General features: G+C 37.7%; 1 protein-coding gene across 5 annotated transcripts in view; it reads left to right on the top strand.

The window, feature by feature from the left end:
* Positions 1 to 23,565, top strand: part of SORBS2 (sorbin and SH3 domain containing 2) — an 86,132-nt gene that overhangs the window by 14,836 nt on the left and 47,731 nt on the right. For 2 of the 5 annotated variants that reach the window (XM_010570022.1, XM_010570025.1), the window contains 6 exons: positions 9,927 to 10,071; positions 12,456 to 12,631; positions 17,803 to 17,869; positions 18,969 to 19,013; positions 20,226 to 20,412; positions 23,401 to 23,515. In XM_010570022.1, the coding sequence (XP_010568324.1) occupies positions 9,927 to 10,071; positions 12,456 to 12,631; positions 17,803 to 17,869; positions 18,969 to 19,013; positions 20,226 to 20,412; positions 23,401 to 23,515 (735 nt within the window). Of the gene's footprint in view, positions 1 to 9,926; positions 10,072 to 12,455; positions 12,632 to 13,431; positions 13,456 to 17,802; positions 17,870 to 18,968; positions 19,014 to 20,225; positions 20,413 to 23,400; positions 23,516 to 23,565 lie in introns of those variants that run through there. The other 3 variants (XM_010570026.1, XM_010570027.1, XM_010570024.1) reach the window with 3 other exon arrangements.

Genomic DNA, 23,565 nt, shown 5'->3' with positions numbered 1-23,565 from the left:
AGGCTCTGTAAGAACAAACAACTCTCCCTCTGCATCTGGGTTTATGTATGTGGAGGAGAATGAGGTAAGATTGGCTAATCATCACTTCTTAAGATGTGGTGAATGAGAAATACTGTGCATGTGTGGGTATCTACGTGTGTAGGGAATAATACGTACAACTATATTATGTCACAAAGCTGGAAAAATACAGCCAAAAGAGAGCTTGTATGCTCCAAGTTCATGCATAACAATTTTGCAGTATTCTTTAATGTATCTTGTTATGTTTGTGCTCCTATTTGTGCTTCATTTCAGAGCTTATCTGCTGAAACTTTAGGAGCAAGCAGAAGTGTGCTATGACTCACCAAGTGACATTTTTTAAACACTCCTACTCAGAGAAAGGTTAAACCCCTTAAAAATATATATGAAAAGAGAAGTATTCAAGTTACTCAAATTTTTTTCATTATTATAGTCTCGAGAGTTGCTGCTCTTCTGTACCATACTGCAGATATGGGAGAAATAACCTAATTATTTCAGCAGAGAAATTAGTGTTTGTTAGTATGAGACTGATGGAGGTAAATTCTGTTGTCCAAATTTCTTAATAAGAAAAAGTTATAAACTGATGAAGAATTCTGAGCTGCATCTTCTGAAATAAACACCTAAGCATCCTCTTGTTCTAGATACTGCTCTATAAAACTGAGGATGCAAAACATTTGTCCTGTTTGTTTGAATTCCATAGATGAGTGAACACTTGGTTTAGTCCTGGTGTCCTGGAGGAATAAAATCTATGCTACTAGATGTTTATGAAAGTGTTTCTTTTGCCAGCCTTATAGCTGCAGACAAGTGAATCAAGGAAAATAACCCTGAAATTAGAAAAATTGTTTCTGAATTGTTTTATCTAATACATTACTGTTTGTTAGGTATTGACAATACATTGAGTGATGTAGAAGGGAGAGAAGACAGGTTTCAATGTTTGGGGGACAGATGGCAAGCAAAATCGAGCACATAATTTTCATTTTAAGTTCTGTATCACTAGCGTGGTTTTACACAAGGGCTGAGCTCCACCTCCTTGTAATGAGTTTAGAATAAGAAGACTAGGTAGTAAAAGTGAGCATAGGATATAACTTGCAGTGTCAGTTTGGAGATTTTGACATCAGCTTTTAACAATTAAAACCAGAGGTATTTTTACCCATTTGTGCAAGGGTATGGGTGTAATTTGATTGTTGACTACTAAACTCTGCTGTGTATTAACAAAATGGATTTATTCAGTTATCTCTGAGTCTCCTTATCTGTGTCTTGACTGTTGAAGCAAGGCCAGCACTTTGGTGTCATTAGCAATCTCACATCACTCCCCACAGATCTTGCATTAAAATGGTAGATGACTGGTTTTGAAACCCGTACTAGGGTCACATGTCTACTTCATGTGAATTGGGTAGCAATTGTATTCTTCAGGCCTGACATTTTACTATTTGATGGAAGGTGAACATTTCTAAGGACCAGCAGGAAGCTGCGCTTCAGACCTTCAGTTCACTTTAGGACTGTGATGACATTTCTCTCTCTCTCTCAAGCGTTGCTCCACAACCCAAGATAATTATGTAGTCTAACTAGTTTTTCATCATTCTAATTGATTAAGTACTTGTTTGGCATTTAATCCGCCTGATTTCTGCTAGCGTTTCTTGTGCTATAACAATAACAAACCTAATCTGAAGCACACTGAATGGAACTGGTATTAAAAGTTTTCTGGAACGCATTCAGCCTTGTCCTTCTCATAGTTTTTGCAGTGATGAAAAATATGGATTAGTAGTAGCCAAATGTATCTGTTTAAAGATTACCAACTTTCCATGTTTTTGAAATGGTGTAATCAGTTTTCAAAAATAATGCTGTTTTAAATCACCATTTCAGCCACTCTTTCCCAGAGTGATGGTTGTACCTATGACAGAATTCTAGAACTAGGCAGAATATTTAAGTTTTACTCTACAAAGCTGAGAAACTTCATGTTAGGAATCAGTACCTAGAATTGCCGCATTCCTTCTACCCACATTGTAAGAATGATAACTTTATATTCTTTTTAAGAATTTGGCTTGATGAAATCAGCTATTATTTGCCAAACACAATGAATTTTAATTCTTTAAGAACTCAATTTCACTAGCTCTCTGGATGCACCCTGAATATCTGTTCTTGTGTTGTCCATCCCTTCTTTTCTCAAGCATGCAGGCAATCTTCTCAGTTCAAAGCCAGAAGGCTTACTAGGTTTCTCAAGTCTCCAAAATTTCCTGTTATTTTAACAATTTAGAGATCAATTTACATATTTTGGCTCAGTCATATGTAACTTTTCCTCTGGGGATGCTGAGAGGATAGCTGGTCTCAAGAAATTGGCTCTGCCTCATAATTGCATTATGATCTCCTGGTTCATGTCGTTTGCTGGAGATCTTGAATTATGACATGGATGATGAAATTCATCATGAATGATGGTTCTGTCTTCCCTTTATGTATCTGTGAAGTGAAATTACTGTTTCTTATATGTGTACGTAAATGCACACATCTTAAACACCTGATATACTGTGCTGTATAACCAGCTGTTTCACATCTGCGTTTGATTGCTTTTCATGAAATTACTTTAATAGTATTCCATTGTTCTTTTGAGGTTTCCATTGTCAAATTAGTTATCTCTAAAAATCATATCCTTTTACAGTCATACAGTCAATCATTGATTTTCTGATTAAGAAGTAATCTGTTCAGATTTACTCTATGGAAAGGTTTTGGGGTTTTTTTCAGTTGTAGATTTGAAACATTGCTGTGAATAAGATTTGGATTTTAAGCTGCTTGACTAAGTCTCATCAGTGTTTTAACTGCAGATTTTAACAGCAGCTTCTGGCTATTTTTGTGTACCCCAGAGATCCAGTAATGCCAAAGAGTTCTTTTGAACCATTTGGAACAAGTGATGGATATCTGTTCACATGCTTAAGATTCTTTTCTGAAATGCTTATTCATAGGGATGGTCCCGTTGACCTCAGTAAGGTTATTTGGGTAAATTCTAGTTGATTTCAGCAAGAATTATGGAACTGGACCCCCAGTGACCTCATAAGTAGCACAAACTGGGTTGTGTTCCAAGTCTTCCATAAGGGCTTTAGAAGATATTTTCAGATTTTGTATTAAAATGCCAAAATGGCATTTTAATCTGATGGCTTGAAACATTTTTTGAATGATTAGAGTTAAAGACATCTGCCTATTCTGAGCATAGGAAATAACCATAATATTATTGGTAACAATGTGATATCTATGAGTAAATGTTGCTTTTTTAAGTAGTAATTACTGCATATAGTATATTACTGTCCTGTATTTTACATAAATTTAAAATCGTAAATGCTCTTTCCCTGCAGCTATTCTGGAGTTCCTCAGCCCTATCAAGAATGAAACCATTAGTGCTGAAGTAGACAGGATTTTGATGTACTTCAGGAATGGATTGAAAGCTTGTGGCTAATAGGCAGTGTAGAAGAATTTGTGCAGCTGTTTAACGAAGATTGGATGGCAACATGCTTTCCATGTATCTATAATTCAAAAACAAGTTGTAGATGCAAAAAGCCAGTGTCAGGACTAGTTTAAACCCGGTGTCCTGTGACTGATTTGAAATAACAGAACATAAAGCTCATATATGGTGTGGCAGTTTTCAGAAGCCCTCTCATGAGGATGTTCCCTTATACTTTTAAGGAATTACACTGAAGCCAAACAACTAGTGTGTTTTGTTTCAGTATGAAGTCATCCCTGTCCTGTTCTTGTGCTCCCAGTCTTTGTTGTTCCTCAGATTTATACCAGTTACCCTAACTATCCTTGTGTCCTCTAATGTCGAAAAGGCTGCTATGCGTACACCTTATCCAGTAGGCTGACAGGGTGCTTCCAGGGTGCTTGGAAATTCTAAGATCATCCAAACATTTTTATTAGAGGCAGTGGAGAAGATGTATTCAGTCACAAGGGGCAAAAAAGTCCCCAACCTATTGCTTGCGGATCATATGAACATTCAATATTAGTGTTTCCATTTAGCTTGCACTCCTGCCCATCTGTATATTACACTTAATTTCAAAATGATACCTGCCCCTTGACAAAAAAGAGAGCAACATTTACAGAGATTAGACTTGCAGATCCTTTTTTCCTTTTACAAACAAAATGAACATGACATTCTCTAGCCTCATAGTTATGTGAAGTATAAAGTAGTGTGAACCTTCTCGATGCACAACTAAGATCATTAATATATGCAGTACATTATGGATATTCATCCCCAGCACACTATGGTTTCTGGCATTGCTTCCACTAGTATTTGATGCATTCATTTCTTTCATGTTTTCCTACTTTAATATAGAGCGTGGTTGATTCATTTCCTAATCCATGTGAATGTGAACTTCCTCGGGCTGCTGAAAAACTTACGCTTTTGTAATTCTCCTACACACAGCAAGAGGCAAAGGGAAAAGTTTTTTATTCATTTGGTAATCTGTTTCTTTTCTTATTTTTTTTCCTCAAATCTCAGCTTGGAAACCAGAAAGTAACTGCCCCTGTGATGGAGGTAAATGCTTCACAGACACACAGACAAACAGCAACAGAAGCTTCTCCACTGCCTCTTCCTCCTCCTGTGGTACCAGTTAACAGAGCCTCTTTCTCACCAGACAGTGGCACCCATCTAGTACCATATTCTTTGCCAACGCTTGATGATTTTTTGCCTTCACGCTTTTATAAAACCCCAGCCCTTTCACAGTTTTCATATAAATGCCCATACCTAGCTTCTGAAGGTATTATCCACAGGAATGAAACAGCCTCTGTAAGCACAGATTCTGCCATGAGTGAGTGCTCCTCCCGCACAGTGAGTGAGTCCTCCACAGCCATTCTAGATGAGCTGCAGACTTGTAGCTATGATACTACTGACTGCTCTGAAACACCTTCCCCAACCTTGAGCCAGATGTCTGCTGTGTCAGATGGCACCACGTTAACCAACACTGCTGCCACTTCTCATGTAATTATGCTTCCTTTTTTCCTCCTCCATTTTGTTCAAACAGGTTGTCAAAGGGGAAAAGAATTCAAACTTGTCTGTTATCCTGTTACACAGACAAGTATGCCATTAGTAGTTTTCTGTGTTCACAGTCTGACAGTATGTTTTGCAGCAGTTGTTTAAAAAAAAAATCATTGGCATAGCAGATTTGGTAATAAGAAAATGATACTAAGTTGTTGCACAGTTGTATGGTCAGCTACGGTGTATCAAACACTTTGCTTAAAATAAATGAAAATAAATTCAATAAATATCTGTTCCAAATGCATTAAAAGCAAGCGGTCTGTAGAGTTTTAAGAGATTTGTTTAAAATATTGTTAGCAACGTACAGGTTTGTGGAGTTTGTAGCCTCTGGGCTACCACCATTTTGGGGTTATACTGAGGTACAGATTTCAGTAGTATAACTTGTAAATTCATAGTAAATGTTTGCAATATTTAACGCATTTTTTTCCCCAGCCATGACCACTGACTGCACGAAACTGTTTTTCTCTCCTCTAACTAACCTTTTCCTCTCCTAAGCACAGTTTCTTACAGGAGTGAACTTCATAAGTAATCTTGTAGTACCCAAGTGTCTGTTATTTTTCTCTTGGTTAAGTCAAGGGAAAAAACAGCATGCTATTAGACATTTTATATGTACATTCACTTTTCTGTACCTTAGTACACTCCCATATGGTAGAAAGAAGGTATGGAATTTGGGTCAAATCCAGATCACTTCTTATTTCTTTTGAGATTATCTGCATCATTAAAATGAGTCAGAACAAAGCTTTCATTTAGATAGAGCAATTCATTGCTGAATTACAAAACAGAGATGTTCTGAAACCAAAGTTTTACTGGGTCACAACAGTGTTCAAACTTTGTACAAATACTTCAGTATGCCATCATTTGCAGGTCTGAAAAGAGCAAACAGTGTATGTATTTTTAAAGTTTCATGTATATTTTATAAAAAGTATTTTGAGACCAAACTTGCGCATAGTCACCTGGAATGTCAACGATCTGTTGTCAGGGCTCTGGATGCTGTTTAAAAAAATAATATTAATAACAGGCATGTAAAAGCTGTCATTCCTAAGTCTTGTAACACAGCTCTGAAACTTCTTTTTTTTAAAGAATCAGTACTGTGAATCTGCATACAGCCCAGTAGTTGTAAGCAGATACCGTAATCAATATAGACTGGTCTTTGTAAATAAGGCACAATCACTACGTGACCATTTACTAGCTATGGGAAGCATGGAACATTTATATTTTCTTCTAACCTAAAATAATTAGCTAACTGTGTTTGTTTTCTTTGAGCACCATTTTTGTAAGCAGAAGCGAACAATCCTTCCTTCTTCCATTTTTCGGGTAGTCTCCCTGTAGAGGTATATGGTATGGTCAGATCTGACTGCCACTTTTTCTCTTAGACATCGCAAGGATGAGCATAGCAGTTGTTCACCGTTAATGGACAAAGGATGAGTCTCCCACCAAAGGACATAAATGCCCAAACAGTCCTAAGAGCCCCACAGAAGTTAAACTGCTGGCAAGACCCACCTCTACAGTGTAGAAAAGTCTTTGTCTCCCATCCTCTGTAGAGGAGGGTGAGATGACTATAAATCTATCAGTGAAATGAGAAAATGATGGTGAAGCTGGTGGCACACACACGTGTGCTGCTAGTGGCTCTACTTCTATAGTGATCTTCATTCTCAAAGGAGAGTCCTGTTGGTTTTGTAGATGAAAACCGCTGAGAAAACAATAAAAGTAATACAGGATTGTGCCATCTAGCATTGTGCCCACATAAGACAGAACCACGCTTTCAAAGACGTTGGGGTTGTTTCTTTATTCTTGAGGTCCTTAATAAGAGCTTAGGCAAAAAGGTTTTGCAGCACATCTTATGAGAAGAAGAAACATCAAGAAGAGCTGAATCAACAAAATTGTAAAATATTCCAGGCAAAAGGCAGAGCTAAACATAAAACTGTGGTTAATTGGCCATACTTTTAGTCACAGATTACAGATTCTTTGAAAATCTGAAGCATGAGAATTTTAATTCTTACTTGGGCTTATGCTTTGAATTGGAGTTAAAATCAGAGAAGAGCTGGTTTTGGAAACTATTTTTTCTGACTCTATTCCAATTATGAACATTTCCCTTATAAAGTAATTTTTGTGGGTTCTTTTTGTTTATGTAGTTTAAAATTGTGGAATCTAATGGAAACTTGGAAATGGAAGTACACATTAGGTTTTTGCCTTTTCCCGAGTTCCAGGACTGTCTCAAGCTGCAAGAATTGATCCTGAGTATTTTAGCCTAATTCAACGTCTTGAGGCCAGGGGTGTGCTGTGCAGCGTTGTTGCACAAAACTGCTCAGACCTCCATAATGGGACCTCTGTCCCTTTGCTGCCTGCCTCAGCAGAAAGTTAGAAAGCAGCTCCAGTCTCAAATAGATGTTTTTCTCTGCTGTGATTCAGAAGTCGAGAGAGCTGCTTTTTCTGATGCTCAGGCAAATTAAAGGAAATGTAAACATGGTACCTAGGAGGAATCTTTACAAGAGTTTGATTACCTAGCAGGAGAATTAGATGGCTCTGCTAGCAGTGGAGCACAGGTGAAGTATACTGGAGAAAAAAAAATAAATGGAGGAGCCTAGGGAAATGAACAACAGAAAGAGATGAGGATTATCTTCCCACTAAACTGGAAAATAGGTGTGTTTTGGTGAAGTAGTTTCTGTATCATCTTATTGTCCCACAAAGGAAATTACCTAGGAAAGTAAAAGGTCTAATTCACAAATAGTCATCTTAAAGATTTTACTTCCTTTACTTCCTGGGAACAGACTCTGTCACTTGGAACTAAAGCATCACACTCTCAGATTGAAATGTCAGTAGTTCTCAAATGATTCCAAGGGCAGGAAAGGCCCTTGGAACTTGAAACTTCACAAAACTATCTTTTATAGCTAACCCTCTCACCAGTGCAAGATGCATCAGATGAACAAATGCAATAACCACCTTCACAGAAACTTTCCTCAAAGAGAAGGTCATTAGGAACTAAGAAATTATAGCTGAGCTGATATCCTCTCTAAAACTTTCAGAAGCAAACCCAATAATGTCATATATGGACCCGCCGCATACACATTTATGACTGATGTCCATCAGCTACTTGTGTGGGTCTTGTTTTCATTATATTGTGTACTACTTAGTGTAAGAGCCTTACTGTCTAACCCAGCTATTTGGTAAAGCCCATCACAGGAATATCTTAATTTTTTATTACAGAAATTCATAGGAGTAGCTTTCCACTTTACAAAGAACTCACACTAGTTCTGCTCCTCTCTTCAGAGAAACAAAAGCCATAGTAAATGAGTAAGAAGGTGTAAGGTTCTGGACGTAGTTGCACCCTGTCTTCCTTAGAAACAAGCTTTCCCAAAAAGACAATAGGCAGGAAAAGAGAATGGGTGAATCCCTGAAGTAGGGTAGAAATGGCTGGCCTCATCTAGGAACCTGATCTGAAAACGTGGCTTCATACCTCTTGAAATGCTATCTTTGAGCTCTTGTAGCTTTTGTATTCCCTACAGCTCCAAGTTCTTTTGGAGGGGAGGATGATGTGAGAAAAGCCAACTTAGTTTACATTTTGGTTCTTGACTTCATTAAGAGAGGAAACGTTTAAACACAGAAGTTTTAATGGAGGCGTCACCACAACACAAACTTTTCAGCTCAGTTCTGAAAACAGGCATCCTTAAAATGAGAATGCCTTGGATTCATCTAGGAGTTCACATGATGTCTGCATAGGAGCCAGAATTCATTTTACTCTCTCAGCTATTGGAGGCAGAGACATTAAAAATTTAAAATCAGATCAGTAATCTCCAAAATACAAATGTATACAAGAAGTCATGAACCATTTCATTTTTAAATGTAGAAATAACATACTTTTTAATATGTTTTTTATTTATGCGTTGCTGCTTCAGATAGTCTCATGTTTTACATTTACAGCATGTTTCAGTTCTTCTCTTTTGTTCTATAAAATTGAGCAAATTTGTAGCACTTCTGATTTTGTTCAGATTTAAAGAGGCATTCTGCATTAAAGGAGATGTTACAGAGAGCTTCCCTCCCTTTTCTGCTGAAATATTCACTACCCACGTGTTTCATTCAATGCTTTCTTAGTATCTGTTTTAATCCTTGCAATACTCCCCATAAAAGTGCTACAGCTCAGATGTGGGGATTCTAAACTGGGGGCAGGGAAGCAGATTGTTTCAGAAGTACCTCTTGTGACTAAAGCCTAGATGGCTTGTGATGCTGCTATATACTGCCAGTTTACTTAGCTTTCCCATTTTACTTGTTTGATTTTGTTCTGTTGTTTTGTGGTTGTGGGGTTTGGGTTTTTTTTCACTGGTGCTATTTATTTTTATTGTGATAGATTACATATCAGCATCCCGTAATCACTCCAGCTGGCTTCCATTTTTAAAGAAGCTTTGGCTCACTCTCTTTAGCTAATCTTAATGAGACTTCTCCCTTCAGTCTGCACAGAAGTTCCTATTAATATCAGTAGGGCTTGAGCATGTGCATTAAGGGAATAGTGAGTGATCTGTGGCAGGCAGTCTTTGTTGCACAATGAGAGGAACTTTTACTGCCATCTTCGTTTTATATTGCTGTCAGACTGCTGCAGACCTTGTCTGTGCCATCTTCGTTGCCTTGACCGTGGTCTTTCTGTCACCTTCCCATGACTTCAGCATGCTTCACAGACAGCACATACAAGGAGAGAAGGGGGGAGGTACCAGGTATATAAGGAACACATTCTGCTCCCCTTGTGATGAGTTTTGTATTTCAGTGAATGCAGATGCCATTATGGCTAGGTACCTGACAACTGGTAATTGTTGTGTGGATGACAGTCTTGCATTACTCTTTGTTTGGGATGGCAGTGGGAGGGCTTTGTGTGTAGTTTAATGGCATATTGTTTTGTTTCTCTCAGGCTCAGATCACAGTGAATGGGAACTCTGGCACTGCTGCCAGCCCAGTGAGTCATTTTCAAAGGCCTTTTTCCCCTTCTTCAGCTTACCCTCCACCAGCTTCACTCAATTCCAACATTGTTATCATGCAGCATGGCAGGATGATGGGTAAGCCTCACACAGAACGTTTGCTTTATACATTACACAACATATTCCAATTCATGTGGCAAAGACTGCAAACAATTGCAGAGTGCTTCACATCCATAATGAAGGTATTGTCTATTCATCTACCTTGGGAAGTAAATAAAATAAAATAAAAAAAAAAAGCATTTATTATTAGATACAGTAGTGATCCTGAACTGGAGTTAGTATTAAGTTTTATTACTTATTTGTGCAAGAGTGACCTCTTGCCACCTTTCTACTAGCTTTACTGAGGAAAGAGCATATATCAAAATAGCTCAACCTGTGCAGCCCCTTCAGATTTTGCCTTCTTTAAGAAACCAAGGGCTAACTTTGTACATTGGTTCTCCCCACAACTTCTGTAATCTTCAGTAGAAACACTGCCAACAAAGGGAGGGGCTCTGGGCTTTTAAAAACCTAAAGCCATGTCAATCTATAATTTGTCTATGGGTTGGGTTTTTTTGTAGGGCATTGTTAATTATTTTTTTTTAATATGTGACCAGCCTTAGAAAGGCACTTTGCCAGTATAAACCAGTTTTGCCAGAACAATCATTTGCTTGCTGCTTTATCTACCAGTGTTTTGCATGTTCAGATAAGACTATACATGCAAAATAATTTAAATGTGATTCTGGGGGTTACTTTTTTGTTGCGCATGCGGGGTTATTAGGTGACAGTTCTCGCTCTGAGACTTACGGCTTAGACAAATGCTGCTATTCTTATCATAGCAATAAGGACAAAAACTGTATATATGGGTTTCTCCACATCACAGAATTCTAGATTCTTTAATTGCTTCCAGTTCACTGATCTAAAGGCCTATCAATTCTGTTTTGGATACACCCAAAATAAGTGAAGTGTTTTCCCATGACTTTTACTTTTGTATGATGTTGAAGTTCTGCGTTCCACAATAACAGCCTGATTTAATTCTCTTTGCTCACGTAAAAATCCCACTGATGGCCTCAGTTTGAGGCCTATGAAGACTGAAAGATCAAATCCAAAATGTTTTCTAAATTTAACATCATGCATTTTGGGAAGAAGGCCCAAATATTCAGGCATTTGCCACGCAGAGTTGCCCCTCACCATATATGTGTAGCACTGGTTTATTTACAGAATTTCAAACTTGAGTAAACAGCTAAAATAGCCATGCCAAATCCAGCTCTCTGCAGTAGGAGTGAGCAGAAATATTCAATTAAACTTAGAGCTGTCAGTCACAAGAGCTTATTTTGCTGATTTATATTACAATTCAAATATTTTGCTTCAGGAGAATCAGCGGATGTTAATGTCACACGAAAGGCAATTGTGATCTTCACCTGTAGTGTTAGAATATTTATTTTTACTCCCTATATTCATTTATCCTGCAGTAGAAATGTCTCACAGGCATTGTACCTGCTCTTGCAAAAAAAAAAAAAAAAAATGCTTTGTCATAGCGGCCCACTAATTTATTGAAGTGTGCTGCATGAAGGAGTAGGGCTCTTTTTCCTGTGTACGGGAATGAAGTACATCATCTGCAGCAGTACAAATTTTCACAGGACACATCCCAGCAGTGGGGTGTTTTTTGTTAAATAAATGACTCTGAATTTTAGAGGGAAATGGTAATAGTGACATATTAATTTCATTAATTATAAAGGCAGATTTGGGGGAGAGGGGTAGAAATACTGCAAGTCACCACAAACCAGTAGCAGCCTGCACGATTCACCTAAAGTACTGTAGGTGGATCATCACATTGCTCTACAGATACCAAGTTACTGAGGTCCATTTTTATGAATTATATGTACAAACATAACTTCGAGGAACAAAAATTGTATGTTGGAATTTGTTTTTTAAAAATATTCATGTATCAAAACTCAATGGTTCTAAACAGATAACATATAAGCCTTTGTGGAGGGCTGTTTGGAATCTGTTGCTGTGCTTACAGAACATCAATTTTCTATGGTTTGCTAGACTGGGCGGGAGGGGAGAAGTTTTGAAATTATATCACTAGTTTCAAGGAATGGATAGAAAAGGCGCAAGAGTCTGATTTATAGGAAAAAGGCTGCTGCCACTATTTCTCAATAGATTTTTGCTGGGTTTGTGGGGGGTTTTTTCTTTTTTTTTTTTTTTTTTGTGAGCAAGATGCTGTGAAAAAGTACCTCTAATCTAAGAAGATCTGAGTTGAATAGCCTGTCTGGTCCTTAAATAAGTTAATAATTCTGTTAATGTAATATTAAGTAGGGCAAAGCCCCAGCTAAGGTTATTTTTTTTTGAAGTGTTGTATATATATGCAGTTAAGATTGTTGTCAGTCTTTGTACAGCATACTGAAATGGGGAAGCGTGTTATAACTGCCAAGTATGATTATTGTGTCATTATACAATATTCTGTCATGTTATCTTTACAGAGTCCACAGAGACATACTCACAGCATGTTCAGACTGTTGGCAGCACCACAACCACCAGTACAATACCAATCTGTAGATCCTCAGAAGAAGAAAAAAAAATTACAGTCATTAAAGCTCCACATTATGCAGGGATTGGCCCGGTAGATGAATCTGGAATCCCTACAGCAATTAGAACGGTAGGAAATTCTGGGGAATCTGTGTATGAACTCATACAATGAATTAATTGTTGGTAATGGGTTTTTCACATTCTTCTAGTCTTATATAATGTGGAATACAGTGTGCGTAATCAGCGAGCTCATGAATATAATATTGTGTGTTGACGGAAAAGGAGAATGCTGATGGGAGCATAATTGGGCAACCTCATGTTTCTAGTTTTAATTAGAAGTAGCCAAAACTTTGTGTGTCTTTCTTGCTCCTCTTGTAGTTCTTACCTTTTGGAGATACGCAGTAATTGCATTTGTTTTGTTATTTCTAAAATAAAGTTTATACATACTATATGTATGCATGTATGTAAGTATACATATATACGTATGTGCATGTATATATAAAAATCTCACGCTTCTGCATTTTGGGGGCAGTGGTTCTCATGTAATCAGAGTAGTGTAGACATGAATAGTTTTGTTCTGATAATAATCTAAGTGACTAGCATTTTCGTGGAAGTGCAATATGTAATCATTGTGCCCTTGAGTGACACGTAGACGAATAGCGTGGAAGCCCTTTCATTGTGACTAGCCCAGTTTTGATCATCTGCCACTAGTCGCTGCTTGAGTGGTCCCAGAATGTCGAACTGAAGAGTTTTGTTTTCACTATGCTGAAGCATTCTTTCCACTCTGCTGTCAGGGCAGCCTCTTCTGGCTGGTCCAGAGAGGACAGTGGCAGCTGCGCTAGGTCTGTAAAGGAAGTGCTTACTGGCCTTCCCAGCCGGAGAAGAAGTGCTGTGCTAGACGGAGAAAGAGTAAGAAGAGTGGGAGCCAGGATGAAAGCGGCAGAGCCCTTGCAGGTGAAGTCTTTGGGAGGTGCAAGGAGGTAGCAGCTGTTGGATGTATCCTCTCTGCCAATACTGACATATGGGGCTGTGTTGTATTGCCAAGAACTGCTTCAATGGATTGAAAAATTAGGGGGGAAATCAGGAATTGATGGAGAAAAGCAATAGGAAAAATTCAGAATAAGTGGTAAGATGGGGACGATTTTTATAAGAATGGGGGGAAACTCTGGCATTTCTTGCTTTATTTTTGATGTAAAAAGTAATACGATCAGAGTCTTTTAAAAATGAAGACATTTCTTTGCAACAATGCTCTAGCTTCCTACCCCCTTTTTAAGTAAATATGTCCCTATGCTTTATAAAGGATAAAGTAATTATTTTTGTTCTTTTTTTTTTGTAGCAGATTGATCTAATAGGGTGCATACCAGTTATCTAAGATTTTAACAGAAATCACCCTCAAGTGTGCTTAACAGACTTGGCAATCTGCCAGCCTATATTTAACTTTTGGATTGTATGGTCCGAGTCTCTCAGATCTTTTCCTAAAAACATAATGTAATTTGAATTAGGACATTTTTCAGCTGGATTTGCTCTGGGGTTTTTTATGTTTCAATTTCAAAATATCTTATAGCTTGAAAACTTAGTATTATAGAAATGATTCTCACAATGAGATACGAGTTAAAAGATTATGCTAGCATGCGTGTGTGAGTGCGTGTCTCGTGTGCCACTTTGTGTCCTTACTCTGCTTCCTTAGGACTTACCTGGAAGTCAGATTGTTTTCAAGATATTGATTTGAGATTACCTTTTAAATGTGCGTGGGTATATCTGAGCCCTGTGTACCCCAGTTGTGTAAGAATAGAGGTGGTGTAGTTGTCAGCAAAAGACTCAAATATGCTGCACCTTGACACCTCTCAGAAGTGCAGTACTATGCAGAAACATGCAAAAGTGCTGTAACTGCATTTCCCATGAACAGTAGAAGGTAGGATATATCATTCACTCTTTCTCCAAGGTCAGTGAGCAATCCAAATAGGCATCTTCTCCCAGAAAATTGAGCCTCACTCCATCTGGAGAGAGAAAGAAGTTTTTGAATAAGTTGAGTTTATCGTTGCATGCAAAGTTTAAAATTTTCTTATTCTTCCATCTTTATGAAAATGCCAACAGTCTATCTATCAAAAAAGCAGTAAACGCAGATTCATGGGGGATAGGTAACATACACGCTGTGTTCCAAAACACTGTGCTACTCAAAGGTAAGCTTGTAAATAAGAACTTGGGAGTATCTGTATTTCAGTTCTGGAGTGCTTTTCAGGAGTAGAGAGAGTTTCAAGCTGTGCTTATCTCCTCCAAGTTTGTCTTTACTCTCAGAACATGGTTTGTGACAGCTGTTTAGCCAAGGAAAGCAGTGATGTTCTCTTCTCTTTCTATTCCTGCAAACCCTCTCTGTCCAAAGCTGCTGAGAGGGGAAGGATTCCTGTAAAGCCTTCCCTTCTCTCAGAACCTCCATCCCATGTTAGCATGTTCCCTCCATACCACTTGAGCTCCTGCCAGCTCTGGGAAGTGCAAGTCTGAAGCCTGAAAATTCAGATCATTGTTAAGTTTTGCCACCATGCCAAGCCCTGCCCCAAAGATGGTGAAATTCCAAGGCATTAAAAATGAAGTCTTTGGAAGAGAGAGGGTAAAATGCTGCTCACTCAGAAAAGCATTCAGTCAAATGGCACCACCGAAGTTTACCACCGACAGGGTCCTAGGAAAGGAAAAAACAGAGTCACAGAAAGCAGTATGACTGCACTACTTTATCCAAAATGATTGCTTCATGTCTAACTATCAAAATTAATCTGTAGACTGAAAAGGCCTTTATTTACTAAGAATGGAAAAAAATAAAAAATCAAGTCCCACCAGATTTCTTTTCCATAATTTGTGATGTAATATTTCAGCTAGAATTAAAAACGACAGAAGGTCCACCGAAAGTCATAAATGCCTCCTTTAATTGCATACTTTCTGATGGATTATTAGAATACTGCAATGTTTATGGACTCTCCTAAGTACCAACTGCAGATACTTCTTATGTCCTCTTCACACTATTTGGCTGATTGTTCATTCACATATGATGATACCATGTTCCAAAATTTAATTGCAACAACTATAATGTATGCAAAGCAGGAAGGCATCTGAATGGCTTGGTACAATGTGAATACTGCTAATTCCTCAAACAAGTGTTGGTATGTGGGATTAGTGAATATAAATTGAGAAAATGTATTTTTAAATTAATTTATTCTATTCCTTAACTAATCCTATCTGGTTTATAATGTAAAGCCAAATTATTGGCTGAGGCTTTAAACCCCAGGGTGGGGGTTAAGGGGGAGATGACGAGAGAAAAGCGTTCAAATGTCCAGAAAGATGTTGGGAGACCTTCTTTTCTGGTCACGTGGGAGCTTCTCCATACCTGATCTATATGTGGAAGCCTCCTGTTGATTTGTGGAGGACCTGACTGATAAGGAGGATTTGGCAAAGAGATATCTATGCACCTTTGTCTCTTGACAAACAGTGGGGTCATAGCAGTAACATTTATGCAGTTTCCAATCTATTCACCTATCACTGATTTTAGCTCTGCTGGAAGTCTGTTCTTGGCCCAATACAATCAGAAAGGCAGTTGCAGTATCATGGGACCATCGCAGGTTTGTAGTGCTGTAGGAAATGTGGAGTACCATGGAGGTTATGCCCATCAGCATGAATTCTTTCAGACCTTCTGAACTTCCTTGTAAATGTTTGAACATACATGATCTTGGAGCACCAAACAGCATACTTGTTTCAAATCCAGCTAAATTATTCTTACCAGAGTTCTGCTACTATAGATGTTTAATACCTTAGGGAAACAATGTTAAAATGGTCCAAATCTGCTTCTGAATAGCTTCCCTTTGGCAGAAGTCAGGAATGCTGGTAGGTAGGGGAAGGCATCTGATCTTGATGCAAAACTGTATCTCCTTCATCTCTTGCAAGCAGGTCTGGGTAAAAACCATCACCTGCCGCTTAAATGTCTTTCTTCCCCAGCAGATCCCTGAGTTCTTCAGTTGACTGTCAGCTCTTCTTTTAAACAATTTTTTTTAGTATGTCATTTAGTAGTAACTCTGTGGGAACTCATATTGATTCCTTAGAAGAAGGGAGCACTTTCTGCTTAGTCCCTTACAGTAAGAGCTCACCATTGCTAACAAAACAGATTAATTATGTACAGTAACTGTAACAAGTATTTAGGGCAAAAGTGTGATTCAGTAAAGATGGCATGGAGCCAGGTGAACACACTCAGATCTGACGGTTATTTTGTAGAGAAGAGTTTGTGGATTTTCACTTTTCATGGTAAAGAGGAGTGGGCAGAGTGATTGCAGATTTAGTATTAGGTAATGCAAGATAACGCACATCAAGAGGGGTCTTTCGAATTGTCCCTGTGCACCATGAGGTTTGAAGATAATTTTGTACGTCTGTATTAAAACTTTTGCTTTTCTGACTACTGTGGAACAAGTAAAATTTTAGGATCCAAGAATAATAATACTGAAAACATGTTTGCCTTTGTGTTATCTCCTTTTCTGAAATACTATCATCCTATCTCAAAGAAAATTGCAGCAAAAGAGAAAATGCAGAAGGGTAAGAGAAAAGAATAATTAGAAGCACGAGCAAGTGTTGATATGAGGAGAGTTTGGGAACTTTGGGATTGCTTAGTTTACAAAAGTAAGGATAAGTATAATTTAATGAGTGGTTATTGAAAGGTATATTGTATTCGCTTTTCTCAAAATAGAAAAATAAGTTAAAATTAAGTTGCCTGGAAAGGGAATTTAAAACTGATAAAAGGAAATACTGTCTGTTTACAATCCAAACATTAACTCTTAAATATAGTGTTGTCTTAATTCTTTTCTTGGTAGTATTCCCGAGTTTTTCTGCATTACTTAAAAATTACATTTTGAAGACACTTTAAGTTGCCAGGAGTTCAAAAAAATCTCTTCGTACATGCTTGTAATTATTAAGGTGTTTGTATTTTCCTGTAAAGTATCTAGCATTCATTGTCATCAAATATAGGGCACTAAGAAGATAAACTCTTGATCTGGCACTAATTCCTACGTTCCTCCTAACCATTGTACCCTCCAAGATCAAAGTCCAGAGCTGACTCAGTCTTCAGTGTTTTCCAGAATGCGTTAGAGGAATTCCTAGATGAAAAGCATAAATCCACCATTTGAAATAGATGGTATGAAAATGATTATATTAAATAGGGGAAAACAGATAATAGATTTTGTGTCTAGAATAATATTAAATGTCTGATCACATCTGTGCACACAGGTTTGGGGTTGTTTTTTTTGTTAATGGCTAAAACTATATTTTATTTAGACAGTTGACAGGCCGAAGGATTGGTACAAGACAATGTTCAAGCAAATCCATATGGTTCATAAGCCTGGTAAGTATACTTTTGTCTTGGCTGGGTGGTTCTCAGTGGTATTAAAAAAATGTGCTTTTCTGTATTTTGATTGTCTGCTATGTGAAAATACAAGTGTTCACCAAGTGTCAGATAATTAATCAAATCAAATGGGCAAATTGGATGATAGATTTCACTGCAGAGCGAGCTATTTTCCTCTGCTAAGGCTGAAAATTTCTAATGCATTTATTTTGTTACTAAAACGAAATAAAAATTGAAGTGATTAGAATAGGTATGCAACCAGTATGATTCCATGTCACTGGGGAGCTCAGTGAAGTGATCCTTGTCTCTAGTTTGAGGGATGAGAAATTGGCTGCTGTAAATCTCCGACATAGCAGCTTTCTTTTGGAGAGCTCGTGTTAGAACAGCATGGGCTAGAAAGCAGACTGTTTTGAGGATACATTTTGTGTCTGAATTGCATTTTTCTCATAGAATGTCTTATTTGGTTTTGTTGAAATGGAGCTTTGGTGACATTACTAGCTTTAGAGTTCATGTCCTTTATCATGATTGTCACCAAGGATGTCAAGAAACCGTATAAATGGCAATTATGCTCATTACACCTCTGGAAGGAAGGAGATTATTCACCTGAGGTAGGGCTTGCATTCAGTATGGTCATACAGAATTAGTGGGAGAATTAAAAATGTAAGCAGGAAAATTTTGGCTTACAGGATCTATTTTGAACACTAGTCACGTAGTAGATATTTGAGGTTGCTTTTTGTGATAGGAACAACAACTTAATAGTCCCTAATAGAGAGCTGCTGACAAAGGGAAGAAATTGAGCCTGGAGAAAGGAGAACAGACAAAAAGCGATAATGTGCAATTCAGTGCTAACCAGCAAGTACACAATATGGGTGACATGACAAGAACATACCATTTTACCAACAAGATGGTAAAAATAGCCTATGGTAAGTACAATGGGAAGAGAGAGTCTTCAGAAAACACCTCTGAGATGAGGAAAAGAAATACAGCCAGCACTTGATTGCCTACCAATCTTCTGTCTCTATTTGCAAAAACAAAGCTGCGTTGCTGTGATAAACTGGCATATATTGCACTAACGTAACCTGTGTATTTCTTTTTGTAGATGACGACACAGACATGTATAATACTGCATATGCATACAGTACTGGTAGGAATTATTCCCTTCCTTCAAAATGAGTCTTTTGTTAATGTCAGCAAGTAACAGGGATAGTTAACTATTCATGCTTGGTTTTATAATGCTTATATAAACACTTTTTATTGTCTTGTTTGATCTCAGTTGGTGTTTTTTCATGCCCTTTTTTCCCAAATGAAACAAAGTTTAATTTTGGTTTCATTCTTACCACAGAAATGAATTGCAGCTGTGGGCCTCTTACTGCAGATGGGATACATTGTAATACTGTAGTTTCTGATTATGTTGCATTTATTTTCACTAGTGATTGTGAGTAAGGCAGCCTTTCCTTAGCAAAATGAAACAGGAGTTACTGTGTGAAACTACAAATGCTAATTACATAGATGGGAAGACAAAAAGGTTGTACTGAAAACACCATTTTAAAATATGCAGTAAGAGTGCCTAATAAAGATGACTCTGTTTTATGATCTTGTTCATTTTTGCTATAAGCACTGGTGTTGACGTTACTTAGCGCCAAGACAGACATATTCCTCTAATAGAAATATAATTGTTGTGTCTTTCAGAAGTTTATAACCATGTGGTAAAATTATTTAAAAGAACAAAACTGAAAGTGTGAAAGACAATATGTGCAAAAAAAAAACCCCAATGAAGTGCCTTTTGTGAAAATACCTTTCAAAATTTTGCCATTTCATTGTTTGTCGCATTCGACATGCTCTCATACTGCATTTTGTGTACTGTTGAGAGCATTTGTTGTGGGTCAGTTGTTCAAGATCTGTTTGGACTCTTGTGATCTTCTTCAAGATACGCTATTGCCTAGTTGTCCTAGACTAACAATAATTACTAAAACAAGGGGGAAAAAAGTGCATTTCCTGCCTCTTCCTTCTAAACGTAGAACTGAGAGGCAGGATGAGCCTGGGGATTAATAACAGGCTGTCATTAACAACTCTGATGGATACATACAGCCATTAACTTCCCACCCCCTCAGATTAATCATTAATTTATTTTAACTATACTGCACTTTATCTGTGTGTTTCTACTTTTATGTAAAATATATTAAAAGATTCTAATGAGCTACATAGTATACAGCAACGTACATTTAAAAAGGCATTTACATATTTTTGTAACCGTGCAGCTTTATTGAGTAACTGTGGGGTTTTGTAGCATTCTGTGGTGTGTTTTATTAAAACTCATTCTCATGCTGTGACTGTTTCTGGGTTTGTTTTATATTAGGTAGCTACAGTCCATCCTTCTCTGCTCAAGCACACCCAGCTGCAAAGACGCAGACATACAGACCATTGTCTAAAAGCGCTTCTGACAGTAGCTCTGATGCCTTTAAGGTCTCATCCCCTTTACCACCTCCACATGTGCCACCTCCAGTACCACCACATCGTCTGAGGGAAAGGTCTACCCCAGAAAAGTAAGTTAGCATAGTTTCAAAAAGTGTTCTTGGTATGTACAGTAATCCAGTTACAGGGTATCACAAAGGAAAAAATAGCAGCTATAGAATAATATGACTTCAAGGGCTTTATTCAAGGGACAGTCAAGTGATGAGGGGTAATCTTTATCAGTAGCGTAGGTATCGTGTGGTGCTGCCATTTTTTCAATGTGCTAAAGAAGTGCTTATTCTTACAAGTGATACCATCACGAGCATTTGTCCTGCTTGTTGTGTTTCAGAACAGTCCATGCTCTAGCACCTGTCCCGAATAGTTAGTCTCTGAGTCGGAAACGCCATTTATGGTATCCAGTAGCAAAGAGAAAGGATCTGAATGATGTTGTAAATTGAAATTCAAGGAAGAGCAAAACTGTAAGAGCATGGCAGTCAATCCCCAGAACTCAGAAGTACTTTACATCCCCATTTTTTAAAATCTCCATCTCCATTTTGGTAGACCAAGAAGGTGTTTATAGATTAAAGGAGCATTTCAGTTTTCTCATGGTTTTCCAGCTTCAAACTTGCTGCGCAAAACCAGGTCCCAGTGGTTAGAGTCCAGTTTGGAAGATGTTAATACTTAATAACTCAGGAAAGAAATGCTTATCCTTCTGATAAAAACATGCAGAGTGCCCTGTGCACAAACTCTGTAGACTCTTCAGCAAGCAAAAAGCTTTTTCTTTAGTGTTTACATTCATGAACGCTACATGTTAATATAATACTATGTTATTACACTTTTATATATGTATGTGTATCTATGTATGTATATATTTTATACATGAAAAGGGTCATTTTCTGTTCCATTTGTGGCTACAAGACCACCTCTCTTGGTTACACTCAAGCAACAAAACAGAATTTGCCCATTTTGTCAGCTTGGACATTGTAAACGTTTTTGTATGTAGGAATTGAATTATATTAAGCAGTTTCAAATAATTTGCAGTTTGCATAAAAGATTATGAGAAAAGAGCACACTAAGTGTTTAAGAATATGACTATGGCTTTTTTAAAAATTTGTAGATAGTGGCAATCCAAAAGGTAATCCAGCTGATACACATATTGCAGAGGAAAATGAGATTGCTCAATGGTTACTGATTTTGGCTACTCCGGTTGCTGAAGGCAGGCTATCATGAGGAAATGCTAGGGGTTAGAGTTGGGCTACCTCCCAAAGGCCATGAGATTTGAATTTTGTTAGCAAGTCATACGGAGGTGTGGATTTTGTTATCAAGGTACCAAAATGTGCATCTGCTTAGCTTTGATCTCTGAAGTTATGTGAGTCATCATCCTGTGCTCAGCCAACTGCCTTGGTCACAGAAACTGAGGCCCGTTACCGTTCCTTTTGTCAAGCTTGAAAATAATTGCTTCAGCACTGAATTTTTATGTAGCCTCTCCTTTTAATCTCCTGCATGATAAGACAGGCAGTGGAAATCTATGTTCTCCAGGCCAGGGGATGCCAAACACGTTAGTTATGCTTTGCCTGCTGCTGACAACTATAGCTTGTCAGTCTTCTCCTGCCATTGGGAGAGTGTTTTTTTAATTGCCTATAAAGCCTGAGTATTTAAAATCTCACATAAGAGGCTTAGGTCCACATGTATCACAGTTTTATAACTGGGAGGCAAGATATGGTTTGCATTAGCGTAGTCCATAAGGGATTACGGGCTACATGTTGTAAATTAAGTGAACCGAGTGTGAGTCAGAATTTTAGTAGCATCCTTTTTTCTTCAGTGACTTGCAGGATAATGCAACTTGATCAGAACACTTCCATTTTCCTGTTCATTCTCAAAAAATACCTAATATAAAACCTTTTCTGCTCTGATTTTTGCCTCAGTGAAAGTAAACAATAGAGACATGTAGAACTACTTCCCTTGAAATGTAGGGCATTTTATAAATAGATGTGTCTGTGCATTCACAAACATACTGTAAACAAAAGCTACCCCATAGATTTTTTTTTTTTAAGGCACGTGATGTGCCTTATGTCAGGTCACATCAAACCAAGTCACATCAGAAAGGCTGATAGAACTGATAGAATTTAATCAGTGTATGCTCTTTCTTATTGTAAATGTAGACAACAGCTGATAGGATTTCCCCTTTTCTTTCCCCCATTCTTTGAGTTACTAGTGGGTCATTTTACACAGAGCTAAATAAAAAGATGTATGAGCTACAGTTTTCCAAATGCAATGTGAGTAGTAACTACAAAAACTGCCACGAAAAGGTAACTCTCACTGTGATAGTAACTAGCTAACTATCCCCCCAAAATGTGTAGGTAGCTATTAATATAACATGGTAAATTACAGAAAAAATATAGTAGGGGTTACTTCTTTGCATAGCACTTTTAAATTTAAAGCAAATTTATAATTTTAGAGAAAATGGATACATTTCCCTCCCAAAGTCAACTGCCAAATTCTTGCTCTTGTTTACCTATTCAGATTTCCAAGGAAACAGTATACTGTTTACAAGGATATTCAGGAGCAGTTCTACTACAGATCAGGATAAAAAGCATCTATTAGATTTTCACACTGTCTTTTAAAATAATTCCTCATTTTTTGTCTCAGAAAATTTTGTAACTTTTTCAATATGGACTTGCTATCTTACTGTATGATACCAAAAATATCTACCACTTGCCTATATTGGTATAGTGTATAAAACAAGTATAGAAAATTTGCAATTTGAGAAGGCACGTCATGGTATTTTGACACAGTATGTCAGGGATGTTTTTAAACTGGTCTACCAGTTATAACAAAAGTGTGAGTTATCACATAGGCTGGACATCCCTAGTATTATTCCTGCTGTACTGAATATACCTGCTGTATAGATGATATAGTGGTTAAAACATTGGGATGCTAGGCCAGACATTTCACAACTGAAATCTGGCAAGAGAAACGGTGCTGAAATTAATTTGGTTTTGTGTGTTTCTCTAGCATGGAGCTGTAAAGCAGATGGCGATGACAGTAAATTAACTCAATTGCTTGTATTTGTTATTTAGAAATGACTGGGATCCCCCTGACAGAAAGGTTGATACCCGCAAGTTCCGTTCTGAACCAAGAAGTATTTTTGAATATGAGCCGGGAAAGTCATCAATCCTTGAACATGAAAGACCGGTAAGACACGTGAGTGAAATAGGTAATAAAGTAAGAGGTTTGGTGAAAGG

Source organism: Haliaeetus leucocephalus, unplaced genomic scaffold (assembly GCF_000737465.1).
Source record: "Haliaeetus leucocephalus isolate CR32 unplaced genomic scaffold, Haliaeetus_leucocephalus-4.0 Scaffold284, whole genome shotgun sequence".
Classification (NCBI taxonomy): domain Eukaryota; kingdom Metazoa; phylum Chordata; class Aves; order Accipitriformes; family Accipitridae; genus Haliaeetus; species Haliaeetus leucocephalus.
The sequence above is the reverse complement of the archived record's forward strand: the minus strand, read 5'-3'. Positions and strand labels throughout refer to the sequence as shown.